Here is a 15,456-nt window from a genome sequence, read left to right as displayed (position 1 = left end):
GGATGCCGTGCTCGGGAGTTGGCGCTATTTTTTTAAGGCTGAGAATGAAAAAGAAACTCAAAATGAGAAGGGTGGCACATGGAAGTAGCTAGAGGTAACAGAGGGGAGTACCAACAGGCCCTTGAGCAATCAGGATGTGGGCAGGATCTGTATTTTTAAATGAGTGGGGCTTCCTCAACTGGGTCACGGCTCCCTGAACCGGGCATCTGAGTTACAGCAGGAGCCAGGACCCCCGCCAAGGGCACCCCCGCCGTCCACCAGGTGCCCCCTCTGCCCTCACCCAGGGCCCCTCCACCCAGCACATGCCCCCAACACCCTCCAGGTGCCCTTCTCAACTAGCCTTCCCTCCTCAGTGGCAGGTGGCTCGGGTGCTCCCCGTCCTCTTCGCTCTTTGTCTTCGCCCCTCTCCCCAGGCAGGCCGGGAGGCTGTAGGGGGCAGCTTGCTCAGACTGCTGCCAGATGACCCTTCCTGCAAAGGGGTGGCCGGGGGCAGGGCCCTCCACCAGTCCAGGCGATGCCTGAGTTTCTAATTGGCCATCCCAGAAGCAGTAACCTGGGTAGAAACCCACATCCTGACACCTGACTCACGTCCAGGACAGTGCCTGCAAGATAGTGGGGACCTGCTCAGTGGCAGGGAACCCATTAAATGAGGAGGAAGGAACTGTGGACACTGCCCAGCATGCCAGGCAGCGGGGCCTCGTCTAAGTCAGGAGCTGGGACGGATCCAGGCATCACCAAGCCCATCCAAACCTGACAGGCGTCCGGGGGTGTGGTGAGGGCACATCCTGCCCATGCAGGGGTCACCCAGGATCACTGCAGGAAGCTGGGCCTGCTTGGGGCTCATGCACACTGTGGTCTGGTGGGAGCGCTGTGGGGGACTTCAGGTTGGGCCTGGGTCTGCTCAGGACCTGCGGGAGGTCAGGGCCACCAGGGTCTGGGGGGGCTGGGGGCCAGGACCCCTTCCAGGAAAGGTTGCCCGGAGAGCTGTTTCCTGACTCTGGAGGCAGGACCCACTTCGGGACCTGCAGGGCTTGGGGCCCGCCCGGGCTTGGAGCCTGCCGGGCCTGGCCGGGGCCTGCCGGGCTTTGGAGCCTGCCCAGGGATTGGGGCCTGCCGGCTTTCGGGCCCGCCCCGGGGATCGCGGCCTGCCCAGGGGTTGGGGCCTACCGGGGCCTGGGGCCGGGCTGCCGCTCGGGGCCTGCGGGTGGGGGCGGGGGGAAAGGCCTGCCCCGGGGGGCCCGGGCCCGCCCGGGGTCAGGGCGGCCCGCTCCGCCCCGCCGGCCCGGCGCCCCCTCGCGCCCCGGGCGGGCCCTGCACGTCTCGCGAGCGGCCCGGAGCGGCGGGGGGAGGCGGGGCCGGGCGGCCGGGCAGGGCCGGGGCGGCGCCGAGGCCGGGCCGGAGCGGAGCCCGAGCGGAGCGGGGCGGCGGCCAGGCGGGGGGCGCGGGCCGGCGGAAGATGGCGAACGTGGGGCTGCAGTTCCAGGCGAGCGCCGGGGACGCGGACCCGCAGAGCCGGCCGCTGCTGCTGCTGGGGCAGCTGCACCACCTGCACCGCGTGCCCTGGAGCCACGTCCGCGGGAAGCTGCAGCCCCGGGTCACCGAGGAGGTGAGCGGGCCGCGCGGCCGCCCGGACGCCCCGCCCGGCGCCCGCAGGGGCGCGAGGCCAGCCCGGGAGGTGCGGGGGGGGGAGCTTCCCCCCCCCCCGGAGCCGCCCCCAGGCGCTGCCTTCGAGGGGCCCCGCGGCCCTGCCCGGGGAGCCGGCCGCCCGCTCCCGGAAGCCCTCCCGGTGGCACCTGGCTGGGGCCCACCCCGGTGCGGTGCGGGGTCGCGGCGTTTGAAGCCCGGCGGGCCCAGCCTGGCCTTTTAAATCCCCACGGCTTAATCCCACAAGGGTGGAACCGTGCCAGCAGACACACACACGCTGAGCTGCAGCGAGAGGCCACACATCTTAATTAGGGAGCGTGGGTGCCCCGGGGAAGCTGCCGCGCGCAGGGCCCGGCTGCCGGCATGCGGACTGTTTGATGGCTAGCGTCTGTCTCTTGTCTCTCCCCCTCCCGTCCAGCTCTGGCAGGCCGCTCTAAGCACGCTCAACCCCAACCCCACGGACAGCTGCCCCCTGTACCTGAACTATGCCACCGTGGCCGCCCTGCCCTCCAGGGTGAGCCGACACAACAGCCCCTCGGCCGCCCACTTCGTCACCCGCCTGGTGCGCACCTGCCTGCCGCCCGGGACCCATCGGTGCATTCTGGTGAGTGCCCACGGCCATCCCCGTGCTCGTGGGAAGCGGGTGTCCCCGTAGCTCCGCCCCGGTGCGGGCAGGGCACCCGGGCTGGCAGGACCTCCGACGTGGACGTGCCGCCACCGCCCAGGACGTCATCACCCCTGCTTACAGACAGGGAAACTGAGGTCGAGAGACTAGGCCATTTGCCCCAGATCAGGTTCGGTGGTCGATCTGAGCCTCAGACCCAGATTTCCTGAGCCCACGCCCCTCCACGTCCTACTTTCCCGCCTCGGAGGCAGTCCACATCTGGTGGCTGATGTTTTCTTTCTCCCAGGGCTGGACGATGGCTCCCCGAAGGCCCCCGCATGGCGCCTCTGCTGGGGCCCCTCTGTCCCGAGTGTAGCTCCTCCCCGGGGTCGCTCCAGCGGGTCTGCCCCCGCTCACGGCTCTGCCTCTCTGTGCTGCAGATGGTCTGCGAGCGCTCGGACGCCTTCGCCTCCGCCTGCGCCCTGGCCCGAGCCTTCCCGCTCTTCACCCACCGCTCCGGGGCTGCCCGGCGTGCAGACAAGAAGACGGTGACGGTGGAGTTTTTCCTGGTGGGACAAGACAACGGGCCAGTGGAGGTGTCCACTCTGCAAGTGGGTGTCCGGACGTTCGCCCTGGGTCCCCCGGGCCCGCACACGCTGGGGCAGCTGGAAGGGGAGGACGGTGGCAGTGGGATGCAGCAGCAACAGCCCCGGGGGGCCCGGAGGCCTTTCCAAACCCGGGCAGCTGGCCCCCTTCCTCGGGGGGGGGGGGGGCGCTTCCTGGTCAGGACTCAGGCCTTTCGACCCGTATTTCTTGAGCACCTACCCAGCACCAGGAGCTCTCCTGTTTAATCCTGAGAATCCCCTCCCTCTGTGGCGCACTTTTACATATGTTATTTCCTTGGATCATAATCCTTTTGAGGCCAGCAAGGCTGGGAGGGACTCCAGGTTAGGAGTCCTGGTCTGGGCCGACCGGCAGATTCCATCCCCGCAGCGAGTGTCCCGGACCCCGTGGCCGTGACCTCACCCTCCCCACCCCCACTGAGACCCAGGCTGTCCTTCCTACCCCACCCCTCACTGCTGTCCCAGGCCAGCACCCCTCACCGGCTGCCTCCTCCCCCTGGATCCTTTGCTCTAGAAGGAGAGGACATGCTTCTGTCTCTATCATCTTGCAACAGCTCCTTTTTTCCTTCCATTGATTTCCAAACATTGAAAAAACACGGTCTAATTGTTTTGCCTTTCTTAACTCCCTTTCCCCCTCAGCCTACCCAAATCGAGTTTCCACCCCGCATCCTGACACTGATTTTTTAAGGACCCTGTCTGCTGGACTTAAATATTGGTCGTCCCATTTGTCATCCCCCCCCACCTTGAAGGGTCTGCCCCACCCAGAGCCATGCCTCCTTCCCACGCCCCCTCCCGCCTGCCGCCTCTACATCCCCTTTCCAGAGCATTCCCACATTCCGATCTCACTTCCTCTCATCTGGGTTCTCCGAGCGCCTGTGGGCTCCATCCCACAGACGGGCACCGACGACCACCCCTCCCCTCTAGCGGCAGGGCATTCCTTCTGAGTTCCCGGCCTGAGCAGCACCCTGGACCCCCCACATCCTCCAAGCCCTTCTCCTCCCTCCCCGCTGGCCATGGTGGACTGACTTTCTGTCCTCCTCAGCTTCCCTCTCCAGGTCCTACCTGCTCCGGGTCTGCCCACGTCCCTTTCCACGGGGAGCTGGCTGGCTGACATGGCCTCGCTTGAAGTCGGGCCCTCTGCCCGCTGAGTGCCATACCACCTGATGTGACACATCTCTGCTTAGCTTCTGCGCCCTGCACTGGGGTGGGAGCTTCCGGAGGGCAGGGACCTGGTCTGTGGTCCCAGCAGGGGCCCAACATGTGACGAGGACGGTTGGCTTGGTGGGTCTCCTTGACCCCCACATCCAGTGCATCCTACTCTGCCCACTGCCACTGCCTTGCGGAGCCCCCACCCACGCCCCACTGCTCTCCTGGGCCATTGTGGCCGCCTCCTCACTGGTCTTGCTGCCTCCAGATGCCCTCCATCCACTTCCCCTTCCCATGGCTGCTCGTAGCTTGCGTAGACGCGGACTGCCTACTGAGTCCTCTCAGCAGCCCTAGGAGGTGGGACCATTGTTCTCTCCACTGTCAGGCTGAGCAGACTGAGGCTCGGAGATGCTAGGTGACTTACTGGGGCCACACCAGCAAGGGGCAGAGCCAGGTCTTAACCACTGCCGCCGTCTGTCAGCTCTCTTTCCCGTCTGTCTTGGATCATGAGCACGGAACCTCAGGCACCCTGGGTGACCTTTTCCATACTACGGAGACCTCCTCAGCACTCCCCCCCGCAAGTCCTCTCCCCCCCCGGGTCCCTGTGGTCTTTCATACCCTCCTCCCCTGTCGTGTTTAGTGGAGTGAGGTGTTGTGATTCTCTGCTGGGCTGGAGTACCTTGGACATCTTTGAATTCCCAGAGTCTAGTGTGGAGCCTGGCACACAGTAGGTGCTCATAGAAACATGGGTGGAATGAATGAATGAACGAATGAATGATCGATCCTGGGGCACGACGAGGCACAAGCTCTTCCCCAGGGTCACGGGGCTCTGTGGTGGCGGAGGGGCACTGGGAGCCTCCCCCAGGTTCCCCCGCAGATGCTGTGTGCCCTCTCGCCCAGCCAGGCTGCAGCGGGGGCTCTGAGCCCACGGAGGGCTGCTAGGCGAGCGCCCGGTCTTCTTCGAGACGAGTCTTAGGGCACTGTCGCACTTCCCAGACAGCGACCACAGGCTGCGTCAGAGATGAGCAGTGGTCTCTGCGACGCCCACAGACAGGGACCCTCGGCCTCCCAGAGGAGAGCCCGCTGTCAGGCGGAGGGGACCACAAGGTCACATCTCATATCTGAGCTGTCAAGTCCTGTGTCCCTGCCTTTGAGGCTTGGGGGTTTAATTACCTCCGGAAGACAGAAGTTCTCCGAGCCATTCAGCAGGGCCTGGAAGGTGGCTGGGTTGGCGCAGTGGACCCAGAACCTGCCCTCCCTGGCGCCGGGGTGCTGGGCAGGTGATGATAAACTCGATGCTCTCTGCATCCCTACTGCACCTGCACAGCTTTGCTCTTTCAGTATCACCTCTTCCCAGCACACAGGGAAGAGGCGGCCGGCCAGCCCCGTGTCCGAAGCTCGGGGGTGGGGGGGGGCATGGGGGTGGGGCAGGCGGCGCCGTGGGCAGCAGCTAGGCAGAGATGAGCGAGAAGGCAAAGACCTTCCAGAATCAGCACTGAACCAAAAGGGGGACAGAAGTTCTTTGCAGAAAGTACGGGTGGGGCCGGGGAGGGCGGCCAGCATGGGGCCTGGGGCGGCTCCTGTGTTTGAGCACGCAGGGGACGGTGTCGGGTCCCTGCTCCCTCTGGGCTCTGGGCCAACATATGAGCCGCACGAGGCAGGGTCTGTGCGTTCTTCCCTCCGCACTCCATACCCAGAGCCGTGCGGCATCGGATGGCCAGGAACACAAGGGCAGGGAGTCTGTGTCACACTCCCATGGGGCTCACGTGAGAAAAACGCCACCCTCACGGCCGGAGCGCCACAAGGGGGACCAGCGGGCGCTGGGGTGCAGGACGAAGAGAACTTCTCCTCCTTTGGGAGGATCCAGAGAAGCTTCTGGAAGGCACGGCCTTTAAGAAGTGCCATAAAGGGTGGCCAGGATCTTGACAAGAGGAGAAGAGAGGGTGTATCGGTCGGCTCCAGTGGCCATAAGAAAATACCGCCGACGGGGTGGCTTCACCAACAGGCCTGTACCTCTCAGGGTTCTGGAGGCCGTCTGAGATCAGGGCAGGTTGAGGACTCCCTGCCTGGTTTGCAGGTGGTGGTCTTCTGGCCGTGCCCTCCCTCCCTCTTCCTGTGAGGGCGCTAATCCCATCATGGGCCCCATCCTCCTGACCTCACCTAAACCTGACCACTGCGGGGGTAGGGCTTCAACATATGAGTTTAGGGGCGATGCAGACATTCAGCCCCTAGCAAAGGACAACACTTCCCCCAAGAGAGGACATGGGACTGCCAGGCGCCCAAGGCAGGAATGCCCAGCGTGCATTCAGGGCCGGGCACAGGACCGCCTGCCACCAGGATGAGGGGAATAAGCAGCAGATGAGGCCTGGAAAGGGAGGTGGGCCCCACTGACACCAGGTGGGGGTGCCAGGCTGAAGGATTCTCGTGTAACCTGGAGGCGAGGTGCAGAGTCGTGTGGACCTTTCTGTGGACAGCAGGGTGGGTCACAGGCACCGGAAGACAGCAGCAGACACTGTGAGTCTTGTTTCCCCCTGACCTGCCCCTCGACACCCTGTCAGCAGCCCCAAAATCTCCCCCGGGTGGCATGTGCTACTGATGCCTTTGGTCCCTGGGGCAACGGACAGGGAGGGACAGCCCTTCCTACCTGGTCCTAGGTCCCCAGTGACAGCCTCTGGTTTCTTTCCCCAGTGCTTAGCAAACGCCACGGAAGGCGTGCGGCTGGCTGCCCGTATCGTGGACACTCCCTGCAACGAGATGAACACAGACACCTTCCTCGAGGTTCGTGGCCCCAGGGAGTCATGCCAGGGTGGGGCCAGGGTGGGCGAGACGTTGATAGACCCCAAGGAAGTCAGGGGATACCCAGGGCTGGAGGGGGACAGTGCCTACAGCCTTGGCACCCTACCTGGGGGCGCCTGGGGCTGCGGCGGACAGAGTCTTGCTGTCCACCCAGCTGCGAGGGGCCCCCAGGCCTCGGTGGAGGGGGGAGGGAGGACAGAGCCTCCTCCTCAAGGCCTTTCTGCAGGACCGCAGCCATGATCTACTGTAGTTTAGAGGGTGAACCTTCTGTCCTGGATTTAACCGTGCTCCAAGCCGAGAGAGTTGAGGCCCTGGATTCTGAGCCTGCTCCTCTCCGCCACACGGGCGTCGGTTCATCCCTGGTCCCGAGCCTCGGCCTCGCCTTGACTTAAGCCATCTTCACGTGTCTTTGTGTTGTTTTTTCCATGAATGTGTCCAGGAGATTAAGAAAGTTGGAAAAGATCTGGGGATCACCCCAACGATCATCCGAGATGAGGAGCTAAAGATGAGAGGCTTTGGAGGTGGGTAGGGTTGGGCCTTACGGGCCGTGGCCTCAGGCTGGTCCTGGGTGCTGGGGGTGGCAGGGTGGCTGTGGGTCACGCACTGCGATGCCTCAAGCTTCCCTTGAAAGGAGCCAGCCTTTGTCCAACCCCAAGGCCAGACCTTGAGAAGCGGACCATCTCTGGGGGAGAAAGGAGGCGCTGATTCAGACTCTGGAAGCTGCAGCGTCCAAGTCCTTCCCCAGCCCACTCCCTGTCCGCAAGGGCTGCTGTCCTGGCTGCCTGGGCCAACTCAGCAGGACCTTTCTGCTCCTTGAGCACACAAGCCCACGTTCACATCAGGGCCTCATCGTTATGGCTCTCTTTCTCTGGAGTCCTTCTCCAAGATACTCTCACAGAGGGGCCATCAGACCCTGAACATCCTGGGTCGAATCTACCTCCTCAGAGGGCCTTTCCTGATGACCAGACCCATCCTCCCTGGCCCCCAGGCACTGGAGATATGGTGACAAGTGTAGGCACTTTCAGTCTGGCTGGGGGAGGGTCACTGCACTCCTTATCAATGGCTGCCAAACAAATTACCCCAGAAGGAAGCAACTGAAGGCAACATATAGTTCTATGGGCAGGGAATCAGGCATGGCTGGGCTGGATCCCGGGCCCAGGGTCCCTGCCACGTGGAGACCAGCATGTTGATTAGATCAGCAGTCATCTGAAGTCTCAACCGGGGCTGGTGATGTGGTCCCAGCCAGGCTCACTCACAGTGTTGTCACCAGGCCTTGGGGCCTTGCTGGCTGTTCCTTGTCATCTGGGCCTCTCCTTGAGCAGCTCACGAGTAGCAGCTGCTTCCCTCAGAGCAAGGTTTCTGGGCGAGGAAGAGTGAGCAAGCAAGAAGGAGGCAAGGTCTTTTTTTGCAACATAGTCTTGGAAGTGGTATCTCATCACTTCTGCTGTATCCAGAAGCAAGACGCAAGGTTCCAGCCACACTGAGAGAGAGGGGATCCCAGAGGCAGGGATCGGAGGGGGCTATCCTAGAGGTGCCTACCACAGAACACATAAACCAGCGACAAGTGGAGGCAGAGGCTGCGAAGGTCAGGGAAATCTTCACAGAGGAGATGGTATTTACGGCGGGTTTTGCAGGATATTTGGGAGTTTGTCAGGCAGCCATTATTGGCTCTCATTCAGTTCAGTTGCCGGGGGCCTTGAGGCCTGGTCTCTGCCCACAAGAGGCTTTCTTGAGGAGACAGGGCACGTACACCCCAGGGCAAGGCAGTGGTGGGAGCGGGCTTGGAAAGAGTGGTGTGGCGCGGAGTGCACAGAGGGCTCAGGGAGGGGCGAACGAGCGTGGGCTGGAGTGGCCTTGAAGCATTATCCAAAAATCATTTCATTCTGCAACCCTGTTCATTTCTTTCTGGGAATGATACAGTTTTGTTTTGTTTTTTTCTCAGCGGGTTTTCTTGCCTAACGATACTTCGCACGGAATTCGTTTGCAGTCCCAGAGCATTGGAACTAATTTGCCTTCCCCCATCCCATGCTGGCCAGGGGGCAGGACAGGGGGCAGGGAGCTCGGGCTTGGACTGCACACTCTCCAGGAGAAATATTCACACGCCAGTGGGTATTTCCGGGGGAGAGCTGTTGTTTCTGGGGGGCTGCTGGGAGTTCTCTGCACAGTTCAACCTGAGCCCAACTGACCCTCTCCCTGTGCTTTCTGTAGGAATCTATGGTGTTGGCAAGGCTGCCCTCCACCCCCCGGCGCTGGCCGTCCTCAGCCACACCCCAGAAGGAGCCACGCAAACCATTGCATGGGTGGGCAAAGGGATCGTCTATGACACCGGGGGTCTCAGCATCAAAGGGAAGGTGAGGTGCTGGGGCCGGTGCTTGGGCGGGTCCCAGGGTGGGGAGGGCTCTCGGGGGCCTCATCAGCTCTCAGAGGCACTGGAGGAAGACAGTGAGCAAGGCTTCTGGGACCTTCGCATTGGGGCATGCCTCTGGGGGGCCAGGTTCGGGAGGAGTCGGCAGGGCTGATTCCTTTTCTGAGGGGGAGACAGTTTCATGTCCACACTCCAGACAGGGGTCTGGAAACAAAAAGTCTGGACAAGATCCGGAGAAAAGCCACAGAAATGATTAAAAGGCTGGAAAACGAGCCCAAGAAGGCAAGGTTCAAGGACTCGGTGGTTCTGTCTGAAGAGAAGGGCGTGGGGTGGTGCCCATGGTCCCCACGACCAGCAAGTTTTCCACGGATAGAATGCTTAGTGCGATCTGCATGAGCCCACTCGGAGAACAGGCGCCCCGGTGAAGGCCAGAGGGGTTTGGCCCCACGAGCAAGCCGCCCGCCAGTGTTCCTGTGAGGCCCGGCGGCAGAAGTCTCTCCTATGGGTGGCCTTTAAGTAGGGTCGTCTCAGGAGGCCGGGCACCTAAGGGCGCCAGTCGTGGTCGCATCTCTCGGCCACTGAGCTGCCTGCCCTCCTCCACGCCCAGCACGTTCGGGCCTGCTGCACGCTGGGAGCCGAGATGGCCCCAGGAGGAGGAGGAGGGACACATCTTCATCTGCTCATGTCCCACACTTGGGTTGAGCAACCACTGGGCACCGGGCCTGGGCTGGGCTCTACGGTGCCAGGACTCGGAAGGCCTGGGAAGGAGCAGGCGTGTGAAATCTGTGCCCCAGGAGACCAGGAAGAAGAGAGCCAACCTTCCCAGAGAGAAGGCTCTAGAAGAGAGAGCAGAGCTCGAGAGCTGGCAGCCAGTGTGGCTCACAGATACGTCCTGTTGGCCCAAGGGCTGGTCTATAATTTGAATTAGTTACCAACATTTAAAAAACAGGAGAAATTCTTGCAGAACACTGGCTATCTGACCTTTTGTAAACTGAGGCGATCCAGCAGTACGGACCCTCCATCTCCACCTGGAGGCATCCCGCCGGAGCCAAGAAGCACTGCCCCGTGGATGGAGCCCGCACGGTCTGGTTTGCTGCGGCTCCAGCGCTTTCCGACCTGAGCCCTGGTGTTGGTCAATGTTTCGGGGGGAGATTGTGCGTTACCATTTGCACCGCTAGCCAGTCTAGTGCATTTGCTACCTAGAGTGGATGGTCTGTTCCTTTTTTTTTTTTTTTTTAAACATCCCTCCTCCCGTAAACATTATTTTCAGGACTAATCAGGAAATGATCGGAGAATAAAGGTTTAAAAAAAAAAACAAACACCAATAGTGAATTCACCTTTATTGAATTCCATACGTATTATCACACCAGTAAAAAAATGAAAATAAGTATTACAGGGCCGCCCGACCGACTCAGTCGGTGGAGCATGCGACTCTTGATCTCGGGGTCGTGAGTTCGAGCCCCATGTGGGGTGCAGGGATGACTTAAAAATAGAATCTTTAAATAAGTAAGTAAATAAATATATAAATATTACAGCACACATAAAACAGCAATAGATCAATACTTTTAAATTACATTAATGTGATTTTTTGGATAGAAAGAACTTAATGCCTCCCTATTGGTCTGTTGTGGTAAAAGGAGTGTTAGCACTGCAGTGTCTGTTTGGAGGCCTTCACTTCTGTAGATTTGCCAATGACTTTATCAAAATTTTGCACATCTCTACACTTACCAGGGTCCGAGATTGGTCAGTCCATCGGCACTCATGGTTGATCCCAAAACACTGTTAATTTGAATTAGGAAGAGTTTCTGTCGCATGAAACAATCTGTACACCGATACCCAGGAAGAGTCTTTCACATAAGGATCACTTGGCAGAGATTGCCCCAAACCCCATTTCCCAAGAAACTCCAGAAATCGCGATATTGTCCGTGTCTGCAGTTCTTTGAAACTGATTCTAGCGGCCTTCACAGGTCCGTGGAGTAAAATCGTGTGAAACACAAGCCCAGTGGCTCACATAGACTGAGGGAGGCCGGGAGGCCCAGGCTCCCTGTACCCGTGGGTTTGCTCCGAGTCCACTGTGGAGGCAGGACCGTGGGGAGTCACAGACGCCGCTGTCTGCTGGAAGGCACGCTGCTGCCTATCTGGCCAGCCCTGTACCTGGCAAAGGATAAGTAGCTAGAATAGGTGGGTTTGAACCTTTTATCTGTATGATTAGAGCTCACTTCGACAGATTTTTCGGGAGAACCATTTTCCCACTGATGACGGCAGGACGACGGACTTTGAGTTGATTACTTACTGTTTGCAGACTCTCCACAGCCAGTGCGCCCCTCTGGTTGCATCTGGTACTGGCCAGCCCTCTCTCTCACCCGCCATGCTGGCTGGCTCTTGTCCTGGAGGACAAGGTAGGGTAGGGTAGGAGCGGGTAGAATTCCCAGCTCCTTCCTCCTGGGAGCAGATGTTGGCTTGTTGGAGGGCCAGAGTGAGAAGCGGGGGCTCCCGATAATTAGTCCTTTTGCTGGGGGCACCAGACCCAATCCTGCAGGAGTCACCGCTCCGTCTCCAAAGACTTCAAAGGCAAATCAGGATCAGTGTGAATGCAGGTCTCAAATGTGTTAGTCTCAGGACCCCTTCCTTTCTTAACAAGTATTGATCCCAAGGGGATTTTTTTTTTTTAATCAGAGTGATATTTAACAGACGTAGATATTTACCCTACTAGAACTAAAGACTGGGAAAGATACTTAGTAATTTCTTTTAATATAACAATATAAATCCATTGCATGTTAATGTAAATAATATAATCTTATGAAAATAACTATATTTTCCAAAATGAAAAGACATGAGTGAGAAGAGTGGCATGGTTTACATTTTGCTGATCTCTCTCCTATCTGCCTTGATAGAAGATGGCTGTGATCGTGAATCTGCTTCTGCATTGAGTCTCTTGTGATACGTTGTCTGAGTTGAAATATAAAAAGAAAATCGGGCCTCACTTACTTTGTAGTTGGAAAAGGGAGAAATAGTTTAGTGCCCTTTACAATAACTAAGGACATTCTTCTTTGCTATTACACCAAAACTCGACAAGTGGGAGTCTCGGAAAGGTGAGGAATTGGTGCGGGATCAGAAACCATGTCAGTGAGTCTTTGCACCCTGTTACTTAATATCTACAGTCTACCTTGAACTGTGAAAGCGTGATTTTGTAATATCATGCATGGGTCATCCAGAAGACATCATTCACGGAGTTACACAGACCCTCCAAATTGTGGCCCAACACAGGATGTTTTTAAAAGTCACACTTGGTACCACCATCTGTCTCGTTTTAAAAATCGCTGAGTATGGGGCACCTGGGTGGCTCAGTCATTAAGCGTCTGCCTTCGGCTCAGGTCATGATCTCAGGGTCCTGGGACCGAGCCCTGCATCGGGTTCCCTGCTCCGCGGGAAGCCTGCTTCTCCCTCTCCCACTCCCCCTGCTTGTGTTCCCTCTCTTGCTGTGTCTCTCTCTGTCAAATAAATAAATAAAATCTTCAAAAAAAAAAAAATCGCTGAGTATTAGAAAGCCGTCACGGAGACAGAAGATACAGGTTTTCCAAAATTGCGATTTTTTTTTTTTTTTTTTTTGCTTGAAAGCTCAAATTTTCCCACTGGCACCAACTATGGTCAGCTGTTCCCCTGGACGTGAGAGGTTCGCTTCTGCCAGACACCTGAGTCAGAATAACCCGTCATGTGTCAGTTGTTCTTTGAATTAAAACGGTGTTCTGGAGCACAGAGCCCAGCTGAGCTGAGCCCCGGGAGACGGTCCGTGGCTTCTGCTCTGACCGCCCGGCCTGGGGACAGTAGGGGTGCTCGGTGCACGCACCTTCTGTTCCATCACAGGGAATCTTGCAAACAGCTGTGCTCAGCAGTTGAGCTTTTGAAAAATCCATCATTCTACTCCTTCAGCAAGGAGACTCAAGTGGAGTTGGCTGCGCTTTATTTTCCCGGAGGGCGGAGGCGAGTCTGGGGACCGTCCCTGCCGTGGCTGGACGCGCCACCGCTCTGCTGCATTGCACGAGTGTCAACCCCGTGAAACGGGGGTTTCGGAAATCGCCTCTTTCAGAAAAATAGGAGCAACGTGTGGGGAATCTGCAAAGCTCACACAGTCCATTGAGTTACACTTGCAGTTTGGCGTTTGTTCGGTCTGCGGTTGGGAAGCCGCCCCGGTGACAGGGAGACACAATTTCAGTGACCATCTTGAGCTATTCTGCATGGGCCGTTTTGCCGGTGGTTTGATTCCAGATCTGAGGCCCCGTTTTTCCATTTAAACAATCCTGTGCTTTCTCACCGATTAGGTCAAAGAGACAGCTTATTTTCAATAGTGCTAGCTGGGTCATTTTCACTCAATTTAATTGTAAAAGCAGCTCGGTTTATGTCTAAAAATACTTTTCATTAAAACTTGAGGCTTGTGTAATCCGATAAGGGTTCGAAAAAATCACTCCGTCCATTTCAAACCCAAATCCTGCATCTGATGACCTGTTGTTAATTTAAAGTATGAACTTGTCAATTAGAGCTGGGAACCTATAAAATGTAAAAATGTGTAACCACTCTCAACCCGTTTGTAGAAAATCACAGCTCCTTCTGTGGCAGGAGGGAGCCTCCGCCGCTCACAGCCCTCATTAGACGCCGACAGAGCGGGCGGTGGGGTGGGATCAGGGACGTGATGGTGACATTGGGGAAGAGTTCACACGAACCTGAGCGGATTGTTTGAGACAGTGACGTCAAGGAGCAGAGCTGAGGCCGAAAGTGTCGCCGAGACCAGGCGGTGACCTGGGCAGGGTGGTCTGCTGCAAAAAGGTGGTCTGGGTGGTGGTGGGAGCAAGGGAGACTGGTGCACAGAGGAAGATGGACGGTCCTGGGGGAGGACGCGGTATGAGGGGCAAGGCACATGGTGCCTGGTTTTAACCTGCTGCGTGGCTACTGCAAGCCCCGCTGGGACTGGGGTGCAGGGGTGCTGGCTGGGAGGTCAGACCTCAGGGCAGTGTGAAGGAGGGCAGTGTGAAGGGGGGCAGGCCTGATGTAAAGCTCTGGGGCTCTTCCTGGGACCGGGCCTGCAGGAGACGAGTAGAAGTGGGAGGGCTAGCAAAGGGAGCAGGGGGTGTGGGAGGGGGCCGTCGTGGGAACCAGAACAAGGCCCTGTCCTTCTGCAGGGTGCACGCCGGCCGGGCACAGCCCTTTGCCAGCAAGTGGGGATCAGAGAGCTCCAGAAGCCAGGAGAGGCCGCTCCTGTGTGCCCCCCATGTTGAGCGGGAATCATAGGGCCCCCGGAGGACGGGCTGCTTGGCAGTGGTTCTGCTGACCCAGCAGAGCAGGTGGCCTCAGGGGGCGGGCTCCTGGGAGAGGTGGGTGCGGGTGAGCAGCTGAGGTGTCCAGAGAGCTCAGGGACGGGGGGTTCCTTTGGGGGCCATCTCAGGGTGAGGGTCTGATTGTACTTGTTGGCTGAGGGCTGAGGAATGGGAACCAGGAAAATGGGAAGGCTGACACCACGGAGGGGAGGAGCAAGGCCACAGCCCACGTGGCAACTTTGGACAGCTCCCGGGGTCCCCTTCCCCTCCCACCTCTGGTGTATCAGGAGCCCCCAAAGCTCTGCCCCAGCGGAAAGCGCCCATCACCTTCGCCGTTCTGTCCCATTGCTTCTGGAGACCAGCCACTCGACAAGTGGGAGTTTCGTGGGTTCTGTGTGTGCTCTGGGGACCCGGCAGTGGGTCGCGCAGGTCTGGGGGAGCTGTTCTGGGGCCCTTGCGTGCCGGGCAGGGGTGAGGCACTGTTGCCGGCGGGGCCGACATCCACTCACGCTCACTTAGTGCCCCCTCTGTGCCCCCTCCAGACCACCATGCCTGGGATGAAGAGGGACTGTGGGGGAGCCGCGGCTGTGCTGGGGGCCTTCAGAGCTGCCATCAAGCAGGTGAGTGTGGCCCCGCCCTCTGCAGGCCTCGGGATGGAGGGCTCCCCGGTGTGAGCTGCCCCTCCGCCTCCCCCAGGTCCCGCACGGTGCTCCTGAGGCCCCACAGCTCCGTGTCTCTCTCCCTCCTCTGCACTGCCATGCTGGACACCCCTGGGCTCCCAGAGCTCCCTGCCTTCCGCCGGGGCTGCTCCACCTGAGTGTCACCTCTCCCGGGGGTGCCACCTCTCCTGGGGTGTCACCTCTGCCTGGGGGTGTCACCTCTCCTGAGTGTCACCTCTCCAGAGGGTGTCACCTCTCCTGGGGGTGTCACCTCTCCTGGGGTGTCACCTCTGCCTGGGGGTGTCACCTC

The 15,456-nt window shown here is 59.1% G+C and overlaps 1 protein-coding gene across 4 annotated transcripts; it reads left to right on the top strand.

The window, feature by feature from the left end:
• The first annotated feature begins 827 nt into the window (after window positions 1–827).
• NPEPL1 (aminopeptidase like 1) lies at window positions 828–15,176 on the top strand. 4 transcript variants are annotated; one of them, XM_081832518.1, is made up of 7 exons: window positions 828–917; window positions 2,063–2,248; window positions 2,689–2,859; window positions 6,706–6,795; window positions 7,253–7,334; window positions 9,022–9,164; window positions 15,030–15,176. In XM_081832518.1, the coding sequence occupies exons 1-7, from the start codon at window positions 843–845 to the stop codon at window positions 15,159–15,161; spliced, it is 879 nt and encodes a 292-aa protein (XP_081688644.1). In that variant the 5' UTR covers window positions 828–842; the 3' UTR covers window positions 15,162–15,176. The 4 variants fall into 4 exon arrangements, with proteins under 4 accessions (XP_081688644.1, XP_081688646.1, XP_081688643.1 ...); XM_081832517.1 differs by lacking the exon at window positions 828–917 and adding an exon at window positions 1,361–1,606; XM_081832519.1 differs by lacking the exons at window positions 828–917; window positions 15,030–15,176 and adding exons at window positions 1,361–1,606; window positions 9,375–14,330.
• The last annotated feature ends 280 nt before the right edge of the window (window positions 15,177–15,456 follow it).

Source organism: Leptonychotes weddellii, chromosome 10, assembly GCF_054177405.1.
Source record: "Leptonychotes weddellii isolate Sample4059 chromosome 10, ASM5417740v2, whole genome shotgun sequence".
Lineage (NCBI taxonomy): Eukaryota > Metazoa > Chordata > Mammalia > Carnivora > Phocidae > Leptonychotes > Leptonychotes weddellii.
The sequence above is the reverse complement of the archived record's forward strand: the minus strand, read 5'-3'. Positions and strand labels throughout refer to the sequence as shown.

Excerpts from the sequence above, each read along its gene's own strand:
- NPEPL1 (XM_081832517.1), top strand. The coding sequence starts at position 1,457 with ATGGCGAACGTGGGGCTGCAGTTCCAGGCGAGCGCCGGGGACGCGGAC. Across the intron at positions 1,607-2,062 it reads AGCCCCGGGTCACCGAGGAG|CTCTGGCAGGCCGCTCTAAG; the intron begins GTGAGCGGGCCG and ends CCTCCCGTCCAG. Across the intron at positions 7,335-9,021 it reads AAAGATGAGAGGCTTTGGAG|GAATCTATGGTGTTGGCAAG; the intron begins GTGGGTAGGGTT and ends TGCTTTCTGTAG.